Source organism: Wolffia australiana, chromosome 19, assembly GCF_029677425.1.
Source record: "Wolffia australiana isolate 7733 chromosome 19, ASM2967742v1".
Lineage (NCBI taxonomy): Eukaryota > Viridiplantae > Streptophyta > Magnoliopsida > Alismatales > Araceae > Wolffia > Wolffia australiana.
The window spans coordinates 3301265-3321628 of NC_135853.1; the positions used below are offsets into that span (position 1 = coordinate 3301265).

Consider the following 20364-nt stretch of genomic DNA (forward strand, 5'->3'; position numbering starts at 1 on the left):
AGTACTCTGCTAGAAAGAGGTATTCGCAGAAATAATATACAGCTTGCATAGATCAATCCAATGCTTTAACTGTTACATCCTGGAAGGGATTTTTTTGGCGTTTGACTATGTATCAGTCGGAAACAAATGAACTGTCAGAAAATGGCGGTGGCTTGATATGAGTTACCTGAGAATTTCTTGGTAAATAGTATAGCTCTTTACACTTGATACCTTTGTACCAGAGTAAAACAACTGAAGATTGAGTCATGCTCTGCTGGAGAGAAATAATCTCACAGTTTTTATACAATCAATACAGATCAACTGGAGTTCGACTTTGTATTGGTTTAAAACAAGTTAACAGTCGGACAATGTGCGTTTTCCAGAGAGAAATAATTTCAGAGGTTCTATACAATTCATATGGCTCAAGCTAATGCTTTGATTTGGGGATAAAAACAGGAATTACATCTCACTGTTATTAAAGTTTGAGTCTTCTGGTAAGCAAATGGACTCAATCCATGAGCTTGTATCTTTTTTCCTGAACGCCAGAAACACCCATTTGTATCTCAATAATGGTGTGAAGGGGCACCTGAAGCGGATAGAACACTTGAGAGGAAGAGAGAGAGAAGGCATAGAGAAATAGAATTAAATGAGAGAGAGTTCCTGATCAAAATACCTCAATATAGGGGATTTCTTTCAAAGGCTTATCGGCAAAATAGCCGTATAGAGCTCGTAAGACAGCCTTTCAAAATGAAAGGAAAACAAACCATGATCAGATTTATAGCACAACTTTTTATAATTGAAAAAATGTTTTTTTCAGAATCTGAGAGATGATCTCCATCCTAAATGTCATGTAATCCCCAATAGTTTTTGGTCATCATAATAACTGGATTTCTGTGGTGGCGGAGTCCCAAAATGATAACAGAGGAGAGATGAAGGAATCAGAGAGATATATACAGAGAGAGGGATATAGAGAGCAAGAGAACGATAGGGAGAAAGCAAGAGAGGGGGAGTAATTGACAAAGAACATGATTGAGACAACAAAAGGAAGAGAAATAAAGAATGATGGAGAGAATGAGAGAGAAAAACTGATATATTAAGAAAAAGAGAGATAGACATCAAAAGTGGAGAGATAAAGATAGAAACAAAGAGAGAGAGAGAGAGGAAAAAAACAGGGAGGTAGAGAGAGAAAAAGAGAAAAACACCAAGGGAGGGAGAGAAAGAAAGAGAGAAAAACAAAGGAGATAGAGAAAGAACACGAGATGGAGAGAAATAAAGAAGGAAAAACAGGGAAATAGAGAAAGAGGGAGATTGAGAAAATGAAATAAAGAGGAAAAAAAAGGACATAGAGAAAGAAAGGGAGAGGGAAAGAAAAAAAGAGAACGAAAAACATGGAGATAGAGAAAGAGGAGGAGAGATAAAAATACAGACATAGAGAAAGAGAGAGAGAGAGAGAGAGAGAATTAGAGAGAATGCAAAGGAGAGAGATACAGTGACAAAGGCAGAGAAGTATAGAGGGAACCTTACCTGGTGAGAGACAACAACTACTGGCCCCCGTTGCCGCTCTAGCTCAATAATCACCGGTTCTAGCCTAAAAACAGAGATACACTTTACTTCAGCCAAATTATTTGCCCCCATTATACGCTTGAATTTTCCAATCAGGCACATTAAATGCGAACCTCTGGATTACATCAAGGTAGGACTCCCCGCGAGGATAACGATAGCGTAGTTTGTCTTTCTTACGAGATCTGAAAAAAAAAGTATACTGAGGTGTGTTTCTTAACTTATTGTTATTAAATCATTCAATTTATACGAAAAATACCCATATTCATCAGGCATGTTTCTCTTAATCTCTTCGTAGGTCATTCCATCGCATACGCCAGCATTTATCTCATCCAGCGCACGCCACTGAATCTATAAGATATGAGAGTAAAAATATAGCAAATCATCCACTGAAAAAAGTTAGCCAGTGAATTTATCAGTTCTTGGAAATTAGAGAAAATAGATCATTGTAACGAACAAACCTTGGGGAACCCAACAATGGGGCCTGCAGTCAATATTGTCCGTTGAAGAGTGCTTGTCCATATCTGGCATGACACGAGAGAAAATAGCAAACAACAGATCATTTCTTAGTGTTTAGAAGCAACACTATATACGAAAGGGAAGAAATAATGTGCTAGAAATCAGAAGCCCAATCCATATATGTTATTTCCCAGTTCTCTATTTTATCCTCCTTATCCATGCATTTTGGCTCTGTTCCTCATGTAACATCTATTTAATATTTACCGTTGTAAGAACTGGTATTCAGATTTTAAGATCTAAGTTGACAAGAATATTATGAAGGAACTTTCTCCCTTTATGAATAGAAAACGGAGATTTTCAAGTCTAAAGCCCAAAAACTCTCTCTCTTCCTCATTTCCTCTCTTTCCATGGCCTGTTTGTGCGCTTGCTGATCCATCAGAAAGACAGTGCATCAGGAGCATCAGAACTTCCAACATAATGTACTTCAAAAAATAAACGTTCTTTGAGAACTTGCTCTCAGTCAAAATAATTTTCCATTTTCCAAAAGTTCAAATTTTCTAGAGTTAAAGTTCAAGACTTCTAAGAAAGATGGGATTCACTTTCTAAACGGAATGCTCAGCTGTAGAAAAACTGAATTACTCAACAAGTGGGCACTTGTTGAGTAACAACTGTATTCCAGACACAAAAAGGTGTGTTAGTTTATGAATGACATTTGGATGGTGGTCCAAAGTTTATGATAACTTTGTTTCTAAAAAAATTTATCAATTATAGATAACTCTACATGTTCAGAACGATTCTGTTATGGGCCCCATTACTTATGTCCTTTATAAGAGGGTCCAACACGTGCATTTGAAGAATGCACATGAAACCAGCCCTAATCCTACCCTTAAGTGAGGGTCTTGTGAGGCGTTGAGGGCAAGGAAGATGGAGGAAGTGGAGCAGCGATCTGCCATGGTGCAGGAAGTCACCAATTCAGGTCCTCTAGGGTGTGGATTTTAGGTCAACTCTCAGCCTTGTATGACGTTCTGGTGTTTTGGGTCCTGCAGAAACTTGTATTGAAATGAGAAAGTGAAAAAACTCATTTAGGTTAGAGTTGGATACATTGTCTTATAGAAGAGAGAGAGAGAGAGAGAAGACATGTCTAATTGTTCAGAACAAGGGCCCGTTAGACAGGAGAGGGTCCCTGGGCCCATTACACGAGCATATTTCAACAATCAAGCTGGAGAATGGATGCTGTCCAGACCCAGCTTGCCACACAGTTTTTGAAAGCAAGTCCCTGGGGGGCCTTTGGTGAATATATCAGCTCTCTGACAAGAGGAAGGAACATAAATGGCGCAGAAGTTGTCGTGGTCCAGCTTTTCTTTAACGAAATCGTGATCGAGCTCGTCATGTTTAGTACGATCAAGTTGTACGGTGTCATGAGCAATACTAATAGCCGACTTGACACAGAAGAGATGAACTGCTGGCCACTGATCAGTTGTAGCTCAGTTAGAAATTTCTAAGCCACAGCCCTTCATACATACCCAGAGCAAGGGCCTCAGCACTAGAGCGTGATACAGGACCTTGTTTCTTGCTGCACCAGGTGATGAGATTACCACAAAGGAAGGAACAGTACCATGTGGTCAACCAACAGTCAGTCAGGGAGCCCGCATAATCAGCACCACTATAAATGTCTAAATGGAGCCCACTCTGTCTTCTGAAAAATAAACTCAGTCCAGTAATACCCTCTAGGTAATGAAGTACACAGCAGCTCGCAAATGGCATAGGCGGGGAGTACATAAATTGACTCAAAATACTGACAGCATAAGCAATATCCAGACAAATATGAGTGAGGTGGATAAGTTTGGCAAAGATGGTGGTACCGGCCTTGGTCAATGGGTTCGTCATGTTCGGCAAAAGAGAGATGATGGTTAGCTTCAATAGGAGTTGGAAGAGGTTGTGCATTGCATTGAAAAAGGAAGATACCCCAAGTGGAATAGGATTCTCAATGCCAAGGAAGCAGCAAAGTGGCCCAAGAGGTTCAATATCAAATTCTTGAGCAACAAGGTCACAGTCAGTTCAGCGAACAAAGGGGAAGCAGCCCCCATGATAATACTATCATCAACATATACCAGAAGAAGAGTCACTCCCCTTGACAATAAAACAAGGTTTGGTCGCCATTACATTGAGAATAACCAAGATGTTTCACGGAGTAAAGCAACCAAACCAAGCATGGGGAGACTGCTTCAAACCGTAGAGAGCACTTGTACCCCTTTTGACGGGCGGAATACCCAACAAAGATACAACGGAGGGTGAAGAGGGTGAAGGGCCACATAGCAAACTCATCCAAAGACATGAGGCTTTAGGTGAGTTTGTAAGTGAACAGAAGGAAAAAAACATTGAAGGGCGGCCAAGGGGTAAGGTGAGAAGGAAGACTCTAAATCAAATGAATAGTAGTAAGGCTAGTTTCAACCCAAAAGTGTTTTGGCATGTTCATGTGAAGAAGAACACTCCAGGCGGTATCAAAGATATGACAGAATTTTCGTTCAGCCAGACCATTCTGTTGGGGCGTGCAAGCACAAGAGGTTTCATGAACAATGCCATGGGAGTCAAAAGGAAGAAATGGGGGAATTGAGATAATTACGGCCATTGTCTGAGCGTAAACATTGAAAAGATGTCCCAAATCAGGTGCAAATGAGGAAGGTCAAACTTATGCTAGAGAAAGGACAACATAAAGTGGGTACAATCGTCAATGGAAGTGATCAACCACAGCGCACCCAAGAGATTGGAGACAGGGCAGATCCCCTGATATCACTATGGATGAGAGAGAAAGGGGCAAAGGAGCAAGAAGATAAACCAGAGGAAGGAAAGGTACCGTGTGTATGTTTAGCTAAACGACAGGAATCACATACAAATTTGTCCGCTGGACATCCATGGAAAAGACGAAGTAACAAGAGTTTAAGGGTAGAGAAGGATGTCCCAAGGGGTAGTGATGAAGCAAAAGGTGGTCATTTGACACTGGGGAGAGAGGAGAGGCCACAGCAGGAGTGGAAGAAAGGCGACAAAGAATTTAGAAACCCCCATGCTCCTCAAGTGAAATCATATGCCTCGTCACCTTATCACGATAAAGACACTAATTAGCTGTGAAGAGGAGATCCTGCCCCAGATCCTTAACCAAATGACGAAGAGATAGAAGATGAACAGTGAGATGCGGAACATGGACGACATTAATGAGGGTGACAAGAGAGGACAGATTAAGACAGCCCACACTAGCAAGGTGAGAAGATCACTCGATGCAGTGCAAACCTTATGACCACTAGGTGAAGGGGAACAGGTTGAAAAGGAATGGGCGTCAGGGGTCATGTGAACCATGGCTCCTGCATCAAGAATGCATGATGATTGAGGAGACAATGATTCAAAAACAGAAGGCATACCACTGTTGGCCAGGGACGTGGAGCCATCCACGGTTCTCTGAAGAAGAGTTGGTCAATTTCACCTTGCTGAAGATCACCCATAAAGACAAGGTTGGCGCTGATGGAGTTGGAGCTGAGGGGACAAGCAGAGGAGTTATCATTAGAGGAGAGCCATTTGGAAGAACATATTGGATTGGGATATAGCAAGATGGCTTTGATGTAAGGTCTTGCGTTGTAATTTTTAGTGCTCTCTTTACTGTGGCCACGCTTCTTGCAAATATTGCAGAAGAGAGAGGGTTCACCTTTTGGGTCCTTGAAAGGACGATGCTGGTTTCATAAGGGGAGAAGAAGATAATAGCAGTTGCCCTTGAAGGTTAGCAGCTGGTCAAGGAGCAGAAACAGGATCAGAATGAAGGATGTGGGGGCGTGACTCCTCAGTTTGAATACTGTGAGGAGCCTCCTTATAAGTTGGTGCTTTCTCCTAATGAATAAGTTAACTTCGAAGAGACTCATACTGGGGATTAAGATCCTTGAAAATTTTGAATACTCGGAGTTGGAGTACGTTAACATGGTCAACAGACTTTGGATCAGGCGGCATGTAATGGTCCAATTTGCCCAACAATGCAGTGAACTCAGTGTTGTATTCAAGGTCATAAATAATGGCAAGGTTGTTTTTCTTTGAGTGAGTGTCTTGAGCAGTCTCCCAAATGTCTTTAGCAGATGTAAGGGGCAAGAAATTTGAAACAATAGAAGGGCTAGTACCATTGAGAAGCCAAGGTTGGATGATGCCTTCAACATCCAACCGGTGATCATAACCCAGCGAAGTCAATGGCGGTGCCCCTTCCAACAGATGTTTCAGAAGCTTCCCCTTCAATGCCACTTGAACATATTGATGCCACTGAATGAGATTAAAACCATTGAAACGAAATTCCACTGGGATATGAGGAACAGGACAAACCAAGTTGCTGAATTCAAGGCTGGGTTGAACAGTAGGAGCCACCGGAGGGATAGCCGAAGATGTACTTGAAGCACTAGAAGTCATATGAATAATGCATAAAGAGACGGACGCAAGTGTAACCTAATCCTTGAAACAATAGGCGGGATACATAGAAGTCACAACCAAAGAAGATTTTCCAGGAGAGCATTAAGAAAGATCTTCATGCTGAAGAAGCCAAAGAGACTCTTTTGCGGAAGACGGAGGTTTTCTTGGCAATGGACAGTGCTAGTGAATCCAAAGAGCCAGAGACAACCGCGAATGGCTGAAGTGATTCATGGAAACAGCCGGAAGTGACCGTAGAAGAGCGCCAAAGAAGGTTCGCCGTAGAAGAACACCAAAGACAGAGATTTGAAGAAGGTCCCAGGGCCCATTACACAAGCATATTTCAACAGGGCCTATTGGATTCTCTTCTTCTTCCACCTACTTTTGGTCAGTGCGACAGACTCTACTATTAAACATATTGTACTTATTGTCATCAAAATAAATTTTAAGGAGTGGCATGAAGTATCTAAGCATACTACAAAGGAGAAGCTTTTAAGAAACAAAAGACTGCATAGTCCGCAGTTTCTGATAAAATTATTTTAGAAAAAGGTAAGAACACAGTCATAAATATTTGAAAGAAGCTGATAATTTACAAGATCTGAGATATACGTACAGAAGCAGTCCTTTCTGATTTCAGCCTTTTCTCAACAAATTTAGCCAACTTATTTCTGTATAGCTCACCAGCTTCACTGTCATAATGCAAGAATTTTCGTGAGAAAACTATCCAGATCATACCAGGAACATTAGCAATGAGCACATAATGTATACAGTTTCATGCTGATGATGTTATATTCAGAAATCCTCGACTGATGTACATATCTTTTGAATAATAAACAGCCGAGCATTTAATTTTTCATGTAACCATAGTTTCTCTCTTCCTTTCAATTAACATGATATCAGGGGAGTTATGTTCCCGCTTTCACCAAAGATTTCTGTGGATAACAAAGACAAAAAATCTGGTACTCCAAGTGACATAGTTATAAGCCTAAACTGCAGATTATAAGCCTAAACTCATCATTTTGAAAGCTTTAAATTGAAAAAAAACAATTAAATATTTTGAAAGAAGTATGTGCCTTTTTGGCATAATTCTACTATACTGCTACTATTCGAACAAACAATCTCATCATTGAGTTTATAAAGGAACCAAGGCAATTGAAGAAACGGAGGTGCACAGATCAAGGAAAATTACACTGACAAAAGTAAATAAAAAGGGAGTTTCAAATTAGAATTTATTTGATAAGTGAATAACCTCAGTGCAGTATCTCCCCCAATTCTACCCCGAACGTTGTCTCGGCTCTCTCCGTGCCTTGTCAGCAAAATTGGTCGAGGAGTAAGATGAGTGTTAACCTGCATAGAAAAAGAAAATTTTTCAGTGAAAACAATGGGATAACAGACTTTTCAATAAGACCAACTTGAGAGGGAAAAAAAGGTTAAATCTGAACAAATAGAGTATCTATAACAAGGGAAAATGACTTGCCCACAGCCGTAATAAAAAACAGAGAATTCTCCATGAGTAGGGATGGGAAATTCCCTGTCCGGCGTCAAACAAACCCTGTTCGTCGACGAACGAACAGGGAAAAATCCTTGTTCTTGTTTGTGTTCAGTTCGTTTGGGTTAGTATGTGAACTGTTTGCGAACGAGATGGCTTTTGAAAAATGGTCAAAAACTGTATTATCAGAGCAATAGAGAGATAGAGGAGAGAGGGAGTGAGGGCGAGAGTAGCACGGGAGAGGGGGTGTGGAGAGAGAGAGGGGATGGCAGGAGAGACGGGGGTAGGGGGAGAATGAGGCATGGAAGAGGGGGCCAGAGGGATAGGGAGAGGAGAGTTGGGGTCGGCCACAGGGGGCGGGGGGGGGGGAATGAGAAAGAGAGAGAGATCGCCATTCCCCCTCCTCTCTTTGATATTGTAAAAAAATTACTATTATTATTATAAAAGTAATAATATTATTATATTGTAAAAAACATTTCCTTGGGAATGCCACCTGTTCGTGAACAGTTCATCCATTCGCGAACCGTTCGCGAACATGTTCGTGTCGGATTTTCCCTGTTCGTGTTTGTGTTCATTCGTGTTCGTTCACATGTTCACGAACGAACAAGACTTGTTTTCCCATCCCTATCCATGAGGAAGCAGTAGATGAACTGCACTTGATACAATTTACACTGAATAACTAGTATGTGACTAATAAATTATAAGAAAACTGTGTAACGAGCAACTAACGCATCACTGGTGAAACCGAGTATTATTAATATACATGAATCAATCAATATTCAACATTTCATGATGGTGAAATGTTCGCTGAATGTTTCCCAAGATAATTCTTTTTTTGGTTCCATTAGCTTGTGAGGTTTCCTTTTTATTACACTTTATTGACATGTTTTGTTTCCTTTCACATATCCTTCTATTTTTGGCCTTTCTATATTTTGGCCATTGTGTGTAACCCGTTACCCCACTGTATAAGGGGTACGCGAGAACAGATCAGTGAACTATTGTAGCTTTGACACACTTGCAACCCAGCTCTCAGCCATAAAATGCAAGACAATACCAATATTCTGAGCTATATGTAGACACTGACGGGTTATTCATCATTCTTTCAACTCACTTTCCAGCACAGTTTGCTCTTCAAAAAAATGGGAGTTTGCAATCCTGCAAGTATTACCATAACCAAACTGTATCAGATAACTGAACTATTAAGTGGATAAAAAAGTTGCTAAGGTATACCTGCATGGGACATGCAATTTCTCTTCGGTATAACTCAATCTGCCTACTTCCAAAACTGGATGCACAGTGAGGATATTTTGTACAGAGCCTTCTGGACACAAAACAGCCTATTCAAGCCACTAGATAAGTCATTTGGGTTGTAGGATGCACAATCAATGTTCCAGTTGCTCATTAACCACATCTTTAGGTGACCATTGCTTTCTTTGATGATATATTAATGTAGACTGCCACAATATTGCATCTCAATAAGAGCATTTACTTCATATTTTCTATGTTCCTACAGCGAACCAGTTACATATTAACCCCCTCCCTGCCTGGTGTTTTTTCCAGGACTAGTTTGAATGTTTGGGGCACTGGATATCGATCATCGTTGCAGATGGTTGGGGGAAGATTCCAACATTCTTGATTGGCTGTGGCGAGAATCTGAGAACCCCGGGTTGCATGGGTCATACTAGTTAAGACTATTGATACATCCAACCCTATGCCATCATTGAAGTTTCCACCACCACTCAATTTAATAGCAGTATCCAATGGTCTGCAGAGGCCAACAAAGCCTTCTGTCACCTTAAGCAGCCATGCCATGACATGAGCACCAATCATGGTCCTCTCAGGCTTCTCATGTCCTTTGCCATGGAAATGGAGGCTTCAGGACAGTAAAATGGGGTGGCGCTTATGCAGCAGGAGCACCCCATTGCGTACCACATCCAAATACTTCCCCAAGAACCACTTCAAATCATCTTACAAGGAAGAACTGACTCCTAATCTTACGAGCAAAAGCTGATTTTGTCTGGGCAGATACTTTAAAGAGCTCCTCCCATCATGAAGCATTTACTCCATCCTCGTGCTGGTTGACAGGCTGTCCAAGTAAACTCATTTCATGGCACTAAGGCATCCATTTGCAGCTTAGGAGTGTTCAACATCTTTGCCAGTGAAGTGATCTAGTTGCACGGCATCTCCGGCCATTCATCTGCTACTGTGATTGGTTTTTCACAAGTCCCTTTCGGCTAAACCTCCTCCGGATCCAGGGGTCTCCTATCAAGAGCACATTTCAATATCACAAGTAGAAAAACAATCATAAGGAAGTATGCAGTTGGAATCTTGGTTCACACCTATGGTGCTTTGCATCACACTGCCGAGGACTTGGCTCCATTGGATTCCCCGGGTAGAATATTGTAACAAACTGGCACGTCACTTGTATATTATGATGACACCCTTCAAGGCAGTGTACAATGAGAACTAAGGCAATCTTACCATGGAGAAGACAGGAAGGGAGAGAGGGAGTGGCGGTAATATTTTCGGTCAGAAAAAGGACAGCATGGCAGATTGGGCATATCCAGCATAAGGTAGCAGTGGGAGGGATGACTTTCGCAAGGAAACATAGAGAATGATCAACTTCACTCCAATGAATTCTACACTGCTCTCCCCAAGGGAAGATAATATCTATTTAAAGGAGAGAGGAAAACTAAACTGGAAAATTATCAAATACTGTTACGATAGAAGAAAGAGATGAGAACTTAGAATGGCCTAGACCTCAAGAATTTTTAAATCAAGAGTTCTTGCCCTCATGAGAGCCAGATACAACTACTCATTCCAAGAATTCATCAAATGATAATTCATCCAGTGCCTCCCTATTGAATTTAGAACGGGGTAGTTATAACCCTAAGATTATTCAAGAATTGGTTATTCTTCTGTGATGAGTTCTTCTCAGGGCTTATATCAAATTCTCCAAGAGGGTAGAATGGCAGAGATGCCCTTGGTGGGCCAAAATGACTAAGACAGCCCAACATATGATGAGGGTCTTATCCGAGCACAGTGAATTGTTGACATACCTCACAGCTTCAATGGACCTTCCAATTTTTGGTCAGCATCGGGGCATCTGCTTAATTCCCTTTAAAGTGTGCACTTCACCTGGTTTTAATTTGTCTCATCTTTGCAGAGCCACTGGCAGTAATGACAAACCCCAGCTCCTACAGACGTCTCTTTTCCTTCATCTTGAGGACAAGGTGCTTTCTATGAAGAAGAGTATTGATACCAAACCAGTGGTGACTTTCCCTGAATTTCAAGGGTATGGGGATGCTTCGACCCCTATTGCAAACCAAATGCCAATATTTTAAGGAAGAAAAGAACCAAAAATTTGTAACATTCATTTTGGGGCACAGCCTAGAATGAACTGAAAGGAAAGAATTTAGAAGTAAATTCAGGGAAATTTTCATGTTGTCTACCTAGCAAGGGAATGTATCCTCTAGGGCTTGAGGAAAATCTAAGTGTGCTCCCCTAGAACATTACTCTCCCTAGCCTGTGTCCTATCATAAAAAAATTTACCTAAAAGCTTATTTGTCTAGAAAAAGATAACGCCAAAATGTCAGGCAATCAGTCAAAATACTTTTCCCAAATTTTTAGATATTTCAAGATTGGAATAACTGCATGACGAAATATTTCAAATTAAAGAGAGAAAACATGATGAAAAATGAAAGGAATAAATGAGAAGTATATACCAGGAAAAATACTATCCTCCCCGGAAGATACCCACTGATGTTGTTTATCTGGAGAAAAATAACATGCAAGCCCTCAAGTCATTTAAAAAAAAAACCTTCAACTCATTAATGACAAACAAGGTAATAATAGAGACAAAAATGAACACCAATACCTTAGTAAAAATAAAATAAGGGCTTATAACAAGTTCGCATCATTTCTACTCATGTAAGATAAGTGCCCTAGAACGTTTAATAAGTCCAACATTTTGGGTGTCAAGTTTTGGTGTCTTGTTCTATAGTTTTCTTATACCTAATGTAATGACTGATATTATTGTCTTATCAGCTCTGGATAGAAATGAATACAATAGACATATCAGATACTACACTTATCCTACTTAAGGGTGAAAATCCTATACAACAAAATCTGTGTTTTTCTCTCTTATTCTAGATGTGTTCAGCACTGCTGCAAAGAGTCACTCGGACTTTGATTAGTATAGTTTCAAAGGTCCTCTTCTCATTTTCAAGCTGGGACTGGATAATTTCTGTTGGATTCAAGTGCTTACCAATTGTGCTAAAAGCTATAGCTGATAACAATGGCACTACTTTTTACATTTAATCAGGTTGTTGCTCCTCAACACTCCCCTACAACATCTGCCACTGGCCTATTTATGGCCCAATCGTGCAGTGTGTTACTTCTGGATTTTGAACATGCCACCACGCTCTGATACCATGTCAGATTCAAGCCCTTACTAAATGTGCTGAAAGCTATAGCTATTAGCAAGGGGGCTACGTTTCATCTTTAAGCAAGATGTTTTTCTTCAACAATCACCTCTCTCCAGCTTTAGGTAGCATGTTCAAGTTTAGGTTTTCTGTGAAACAGACCCTGGGGTGGTCCTATCTTTGAGTGATTTCCCATTTCTGACTCAAAATTAAGCACCCCTTCCCTTAGGAGGGCATCTAACATTTTGGAAGCATGTTTTAGTGAATTTAGTCAGTTCTTAGACTCTCCAATCCCTCTTCCATCTCTTGTATCACTTGATAATCACAGTGGGTTGCAATCAGTCTTTCCTTTATTTTTTTCTTCTAGTTGATATAATGTGTCATGTTATTTCCTTTTCGTTAGCCTTACTGGACTTGAATAGTAGAGAATCGAATAACAGGTCTCCAATAACATGTAAACAGTACACAAAGAGTGAAAACCTTATGCTCCATGGAGCAAATCCTATACGGTGTTTTTTCCTATCCTCATTGAGATTTGGTCACAACAGCTCCAGGAAGGTTCAACATTAACATCTCACATGGAGGATTGAATAAAGTAATAAGAGAGCCATCTTTCGGGTTGCTTCTATAATTTGTGAGAGTTATAGGGAGGACAACATCTAGTAGGTTTGTGGCGTTAAACCTGTATTACTCATCTGTTCCTCTATCAATCTATCTTATCAATTTTTCCCTGCAACTTATTGATTTTGACCCAAGTATGCTCAATCCAGACTTCCAGATTCTGCTCCTGTCATTGATACGTGATCCGAATTTTAATAAAACAACCGATAAACACAACTTCACGTATGAAAGAATTAATTTAAATCAATTGAAATGCAATATGGGCCGATAAAAGTATATGACAGGAGAAAATACCTGTAAGGTACCCTACACTGAAATGATATTCATACATTTAATAATTCACTGGCTAATTTATGTTCAGGAAAGATTTTTCCAAATAAATTCTAGTCTGTAGAATAAAAAAAATTAAGGAGAAAGTATCTAATAACCCAAGAAATCTAAACATGAGAAACTAATAATGCAGCAATAGTGAAATATATATTAGGAGTAACCAATGCTTACTTGTATCTGCCCACCATGTCCGCTGACCATATCAATCATCTTAATGTAGGAACCCTCTTCGACAGGTTCGTATGCCTAAGCCAAAATGTTAATTATTGGACACATAAAAAATCGTTTATGGGGTTTTCATTTAAAGATAATGACAGTGAAAAGTAAAATGAACCTTCTCATAATTCCTCAAGCGCGCCCGGAAGTCTCTAACTCCAGCATCAAAGTCAGGCCTGAAAAAGATTGCTTCACACAACAGATAAGCTTATGAAAGGGAAAAGACAATCCACACTACAGAAGTTCCACATTAACTCACTCCTCAGAATAGTCTGGGCTTTGCTGAATTTTCAGTCGTATGTTTCTCTCAATTATTCTTTCATCGTTACATAAAGTTTCCAAGAAGATAATCTGAAAAAAAATATATTTCAGATATTAAAAACAAAACAGAAATTACTCATGAGGGATCCTCATATAGTGCGAGCGATAGAAAACCTCAATGATTTGATCACTTCCAGAAAATATTAAGGTCATACATGGAATATAAGGGAGAAAGAGAACAAGAAAGAAAGAGAAGAGATAAGCTTGGTGATCCACAACGAATCTGTGCCTCTGACCATTGGGAATTCGCCCTCTGACTGCTTCAGCTCCTGCCGTACTCCCACAATGGACCTTGAAAGCGACTTTTTGATTGCAACCTTTCCAGTGTGTGCTTTATTTATAGTCGCCCGCTCCTAGGTCACATGTGCCACTCAATTCCATCCCTGCACGCTGATAGGTTTCCTCGGATGCGTCGGGGGCATTGTCATCATTTTACTATGCTTCCTTTCCCTCTGTGTTGCCTTTAAATAGCACAGGCCTCCTTTGAGGGCAGACTTGAATGTTGGTTCTTATGTGATTAGTGGCTTCTCTTCCCCTCTCGTCTCTCCTATATCTACGCTCCGTCTCCCTCCATGATCCCCGTCCCAGCGATCGTCTCTGCATCACTGCGTCTTCAGGCAGCTTGTCCTCGGCTGATCCCTACCCCCCTCTGCTCGGCCTCCTCCCGATCATTCCCGTTTCAACTCTCCTACCCCGGTAACGTCTACCTCGCCTCGTCCTCCAATCCCCTTCCGATACGAACCTAGATCAAGGTTCGTATCACACGCCTAAGCCTTTTCCTTTGATAACTCTTGCTTAAGTACTCGTCAAATTCCTTTAAATTAGCTAAAATACAAGCTCTTGACATAATCTGATTGCACCCGATCCAAACTATCCAAAACAAAGTTTATAAATGTATCATTTTCAGTAAGAGCTCATTTCTATTACCTGAATTTTTCTTTATTTATTTTTTCTATCTTATGTAAGTGGGTGCAGTGTTATTCATGGCTCAAATGTCTTCTTCTTTTTTCTTTATGTTACTGTGTCACATGATGTAGGTGGGCCAAGATAAGCTGTTTTTAAGTCAGTTATACTAAACATGGGATCTAATTGTCTTTTGAAACCATAGCCACAAGGGTGGTGCTGCAAAGCGCTGGAGAAGGGCACTCTCTGTCCCAAGGGAGATCACGATTTGCAGTTACCTAATGCTGTCCAAAGTGTCTAGCCAAAAGTGACCAGTGTCAGTCTTCCACGAGAAGGTGATTAGGTTTATTCAACAAAGATACTTCTATTTACTCTGAAGGAAGTGGGGTATCCCAACTTACAGAACACTAATGGGCATATTATCTAGGCGAAGAGACTTTGTATCGCCCTTTAAACATGAACCCCATAGGGGGGTACTTAGAGGGAAGGTAAAACACTAATAAGGACTAAAACAAGATGATCCCTTGGCAGTGCAGTCATGAAGTAACCGATTTGAAAACAAACTTTAAGAAAACCAGATTTAATGTGCTCTGAATTTTATAATTAAGGTCCACTAATAGAGAATGATCATCTTATCTTGAACACTAACAATTCACAGCAAATTCCGGTTTACAAACACAATTCTGAGCTTTTGAAATTTCTCTCATACTTAACACTCACTCAAACAGCAAAATCAATGACTAAGATTTTATTGTATCTACGTAAACTTGCATGGGTTTCTTCCCTGCCGACTTCCTACCGTCAGAATTTTACTCCCTACTTTTTTAGGGGGTTTTATGGAAAAGTCAACCCGCCTATTTTTGGCCGATAGAACATGAATGACATTGAGCTTTTCTACTGAATTTTTGGGTTTATTTCCTTGCTCCCAGGGCAGAGGGCTGATATGATTCTAAGTCAATTTTATGAATGACGCCAGCTCGCTAAGGCATAACAGACTGAAACTATCACAAACCCAGTTACTTAAGGGTTGGATCTCTTTTGGCACTGTGCATGAAAATACTGACAATTGAGTTCCTATCGCTCTCTCTCCTTCCTCCACTACCATACTTGGTCGTGACCCTCTCTTATATGATCCCATATCTTAGGGGTATTTTCATAATTTCTCATTTTGCGTGCTTCCCCTTTAAATAGGGCCACCCTCCCTTTAGGAGAGCAGCCAAGAAGAGTGAATTGTGTCTCATTTTCTGTTCCCTCTCCCTTTCCCTATCTCTGCCTCCTTTCTCCTCTGCTCTCCCTATCAGCATCTCTTTGCGCTGTTCTCTTGACCTCCCTCTCATCCTTCTCATTTCGGTGATGATCCCATCATCGACATCACTTCTCTCTCTTGAACGGTCCTAAATTAAGGATCGTTTCCTCATTTCACAAGTTAAAGATTACAGCGTGATAGGATCCCAACCAGGATCTCATCACTCTCTCTCCCACTCATCTTGAAGATGGTCTTCCTGCTAAGTGGCAGCTTCTTCTATCTCCTGAAGGCAATCTTCCCGTCTCCCTTTCCTTCTTCGCCTTCTTATTAATCCTTCAGTGTCTCTCCCTTCTCTCAACATTGTCACTCTCAAATATCAGACAGACTGTTTGGAATTCCAATGTTTGGGAAGGAGCTGAAGATCAGTATCAACTCTTTTGGCCAGATTGGCTGCCTCATGATGTTGAGCTTGTTACTGTCAACGACCCTTTTTTCAACACCACAAATTACATGACGTACATGTTTAAGTACGATACCATTCATGGTTCGTGGAAGCATCATGAACTCAAGATTCAAAACTCCAAGACCCTTCTCTTTGGTGAGAAGTTGGTCGCTACCTTTGACATCGGAAATTCCATGAGCTTGGATGCGACTCAATATGTCATCAAGGCAACTGGTGTGTTTACAGTCAATAACAAGGCAGCAACACACAGCAATCCTGCAGAGTTCTCTCTTAGAAAAGGCACCAAAGACCCCAAATAGCCTGATGCAGAACCAGGAAACTTGGGAGAACTTTGGAGAGCCTGATACAGACCTAGGTAACTCGAGATAACCCAAGAAAGAACCAGTAAAGACTGCATATAGACCACAGGACTGCAAGCAGACCGACCATGCAGGACTGTGGGAGAACCACTGCCAGCAGGCGCCACACACTCTAACTGTTTGAGACAATGTTGGTGGTTTTGGTGCTGGTGACATTGTTGGTGACACTAAATTTTTTTTAAAACCTGTGAGGCATCTGCAGAGACATCAGGGATGACGGTTTTGGCAGGTTCAGTAATGGCATCAGTGGTAGCACCTGTGACGATGCCATTGAGGGCCCCAGTGACAGCACCAAGTAAGCGAAGATGGCACATCGGGTCTGTAGGGCGGCAGGATGGAGTAGAGTCTTTAGGGTGGCCAAACCAAAACTAATGAGGACTCTGTCAACGACTGTAGGAATAACTAAGAAGGGCGCACCACAGAGCTCTAGGTCAGCAGAAAGCGTTGTGCAAACTTCATAGCCACATGCCATAGCTGAGAGGCAAAGATGCTGGGTCACTGACCGCACCATCACAGCAGCAGAAACATGTTAGCAAGAGCACCTCACCATCTGAAGCTGCATTAGCGAAGAAGCCGCGTCAGCTCAATAACACAGTAAGCGGAGAAGTCACATCAGGGCAAGAGCCACATAAGTAGAGAAGCCATGTCAGCTGAGAAGCCATGTCAGAGGATAAACCACATCATCACAAAAGCCGCATGAACGAAGAAGCTGTGTTCGGCCGAATAGCAATGTCACCGAGAAACCACATCTCTGGAGGAGGGCTACTTCATCGAGAGCCGCTTCAGCAGGCAACCGACTTTGGGCCATGTCCTCATGCAGGCTACGCTAGGCCAAATCAGCAGGAATTGTCATGAGATTGACGACTGCCACATCAGCAGGTGCTGCCATGCCATCAGAGGTGTTGTGCCATTGACACATTTTTTATACCCAACCCTCAACCTCAATATTGTCAATTAAGTACAACACCAACTTGAGCGTTGATGTTAGAATGCAGGGTTAAAATGTCATTCCAAAAATTTATTAGAAGCTTTGATGTAAAAGTGTAATAGTCTATCCAGCAATTTAAGTCAGATAGAATGTTCTTTTTTTTTTGAAATATAAAAGGGGTGAACATAAAATGAATCTGTGAACCCCCCATCAGGACCTTACAGTCCCTTCACCATCAATCCAATCATATTGAAACCCTCCCCTCTCCGTCTGTCGCCCGCTGGAGCCACGTCACCTTTAAACCCTCCGCTTCGTGTATGGCTCCATCAGTAGAAGCCATTCTTCCCCTGAACACCACCTTGTTTCAATGCTACCGAATTTGATTTTATCCCCTCACTCCTAGGGATTATCAATTTTGACTATCTATCTGATCAATAAAACCAATTTCTTTAACAAAACATCACAAGAAAATGAGATGTCTAAAATCATTTTTCTTTGAAATTCAATCCTGAGTCTGAAAAATATCTTTGTTCAGAAGAGCATATCATATTTTTGGCAGAAACATTAACTGCAATAATGATATGACAGTAAGTGTTAACAAAAAAACCAAGAAATATGTTTAAACCCATTTTTAACAAGTTTCGAATATTTATGCAAAAAGTAGATAAAATAAGCACAGAAATAGTCGACATACTCTTCTAAGAATAAGCAAATACTCGATGAAATCTAAGCTTCCAAGACAAGATTACCTTGCAACGTCCTGCTGCAATCCTCATAAGCATGTTTCTTCGTTCTTTGGTGCTGTTCGTTGCATCAAATACACCAACCTATGATTTAAAGAAAGCAAATCAGAGAATTGAAACTCAGCACAAGAGAAAGGGGAAGTTTACCTGACCTCCTTCTTGCATCCAGGAGAGCATATCCTCCATTGCTAGAGCGGCAACCTGGAAACCAATGGGCATAGTTGGACCATAAAAAGCAAAGAAACCCTGTCTTTAAAATTTTAAAACAAATCTCCTTGATAGAAATTTTTTGATCAGGGAAATTATCATGAAAATAAAATATGGATAGCAAATTAGTATGCAATAATTCTTCAAACACTATTTCTTCATGTAAGTTTGTTCCCCAGGATTTATACTTCACTGCATGATGCAACAAACGTCATCAAGGATAACATTTTATGGCCCTCAAGATAAAACGAACTCATAATTAAATATCAAACCTAAATGAATACAACAGCATAATTCCTCCATCAAAATATTCAAGTCACCTTCGAGCGATAAAAAAGGCTATAAATACATTGACATGGGTATTGAAACCAAATATTATGGAAGATTCTTGGGTTTCAGGGTTTGGCGCTAGGTTTGAAGAGTGGAGTAGTGTGCAGGAAGAGGTGTCTTTGTCTAGGGAAATATCTATTGCCATTTAAATTGGTAAAGGAAAATTGGGTCGAAACCCAGAAGTTAGATTAGATTAGTCAATTCCTCCATCATAGTGATTACCTCTGTCTTGATTGTCTCCCAAAATATGTTATAAAAGAAGACTGGGGTGCCATTCGGCCCTGGGGCACCTTCGTCATTTAGTCCCTTGATTGAGGCTAGGATTTTTGTCTCTGAGAAAGGGTACACCAGCACTCCCTATTGTGCCTCGATTAGTTTAGTTGCTCATCTTCTGCTCTGCCTCCATTAGTGTCTAGCCCCTCACCGTGAGAAGCTCCTAAAGTGATCCATTAGAATTCTGCCGACAGCTTGGGAACTCACATATTCTTGATATCCTGTGTGCACCCTCAATATGTGGCTTCTTTGCCTTCTCCCCTTTGCCATGAGATGAAAGAATCTTGTTTTAGCATCTCCATCCTTAGCCATAGTTGTCTCTACCTCTGCCGTCAATCCATCTCCACTTTCTTATCCCTTTCTTCTACTGTCTCTCTAGGTTTACGACGCTCCCTTTGTTCCTCATTTCCACTTTGACATCTTCTAGGTCATCTAAGACCCTTGTTTCGGCTAAAGCATTGAATATCCTTCTATTTTGCTTCTCCTTGTATGTTTTCTCTATTCCAAGAGGTAGTTGCATAGACCTCTTGTCCACCATCTTGGTTTCTCTTCCTTGAAGCCCTCCTCCAGAAGCCAAGATCTGTCTACTTTAAAGTATGTGGACTGCGAGGTTCTTTAATGTGAATACCAAATTAGCTGATTGTGGTCTGCCTAATTACCAGCCACACCTTTTCACCCTTCTTATCCCATACAAATCACCATTTTCTTGTACAACTGGTGAGTTAGCCAAAAATATCCCCTTCATGATTGCCTGGCCATGTGCAACCTTCTTGGTGCTCCAAGCTTGGTTGCTCCCACCATTCTAGCTACCACATATTCAGTCTTGCCAGAATGATGCTTGTCATCCAAAATGACCATCTCATCTTGTAAATCTATTTCCTTTCTGGTCTTTGGATGGGCATTTGCCACGCTATCCTTCAGCTGTGTGCCGTCTGCTAATGGGGTTTATGTCATCAAAGATGCCTGAGATGCCATGGTCTCCTCTAGGTCTTCTTTGTTAGTAGTTGTCGTCCCATCGGATCTTCATTTATTCTCTCCGCCATGAGTGGAGCCTCCAAAATTTTTTGGATGTTGGTAGACTT

At 40.9% G+C, this 20364-nt stretch overlaps 1 protein-coding gene across 2 annotated transcripts in view; it reads right to left on the bottom strand.

The window, feature by feature from the left end:
• Window positions 1-290: 290 nt before the first annotated feature.
• The window catches only part of F2KP (fructose-2,6-bisphosphatase), a 42043-nt gene continuing 21969 nt past the window's right edge, over window positions 291-20364 (bottom strand). For both annotated transcript variants that reach the window (XM_078590789.1, XM_078590788.1), the window contains 14 exons: window positions 18620-18673; window positions 18479-18556; window positions 13769-13860; window positions 13628-13685; window positions 13465-13539; window positions 11644-11691; window positions 7679-7776; window positions 7043-7118; window positions 2001-2063; window positions 1799-1890; window positions 1656-1724; window positions 1504-1567; window positions 653-718; window positions 291-565 (listed from right to left, as the gene is read on the bottom strand). In XM_078590789.1, the coding sequence (XP_078446915.1) occupies window positions 488-565; window positions 653-718; window positions 1504-1567; window positions 1656-1724; window positions 1799-1890; window positions 2001-2063; window positions 7043-7118; window positions 7679-7776; window positions 11644-11691; window positions 13465-13539; window positions 13628-13685; window positions 13769-13860; window positions 18479-18556; window positions 18620-18673 (1011 nt within the window). In that variant the 3' untranslated portion in view covers window positions 291-487. The remainder of the gene's footprint in view (window positions 566-652; window positions 719-1503; window positions 1568-1655; window positions 1725-1798; window positions 1891-2000; window positions 2064-7042; window positions 7119-7678; window positions 7777-11643; window positions 11692-13464; window positions 13540-13627; window positions 13686-13768; window positions 13861-18478; window positions 18557-18619; window positions 18674-20364) is intronic.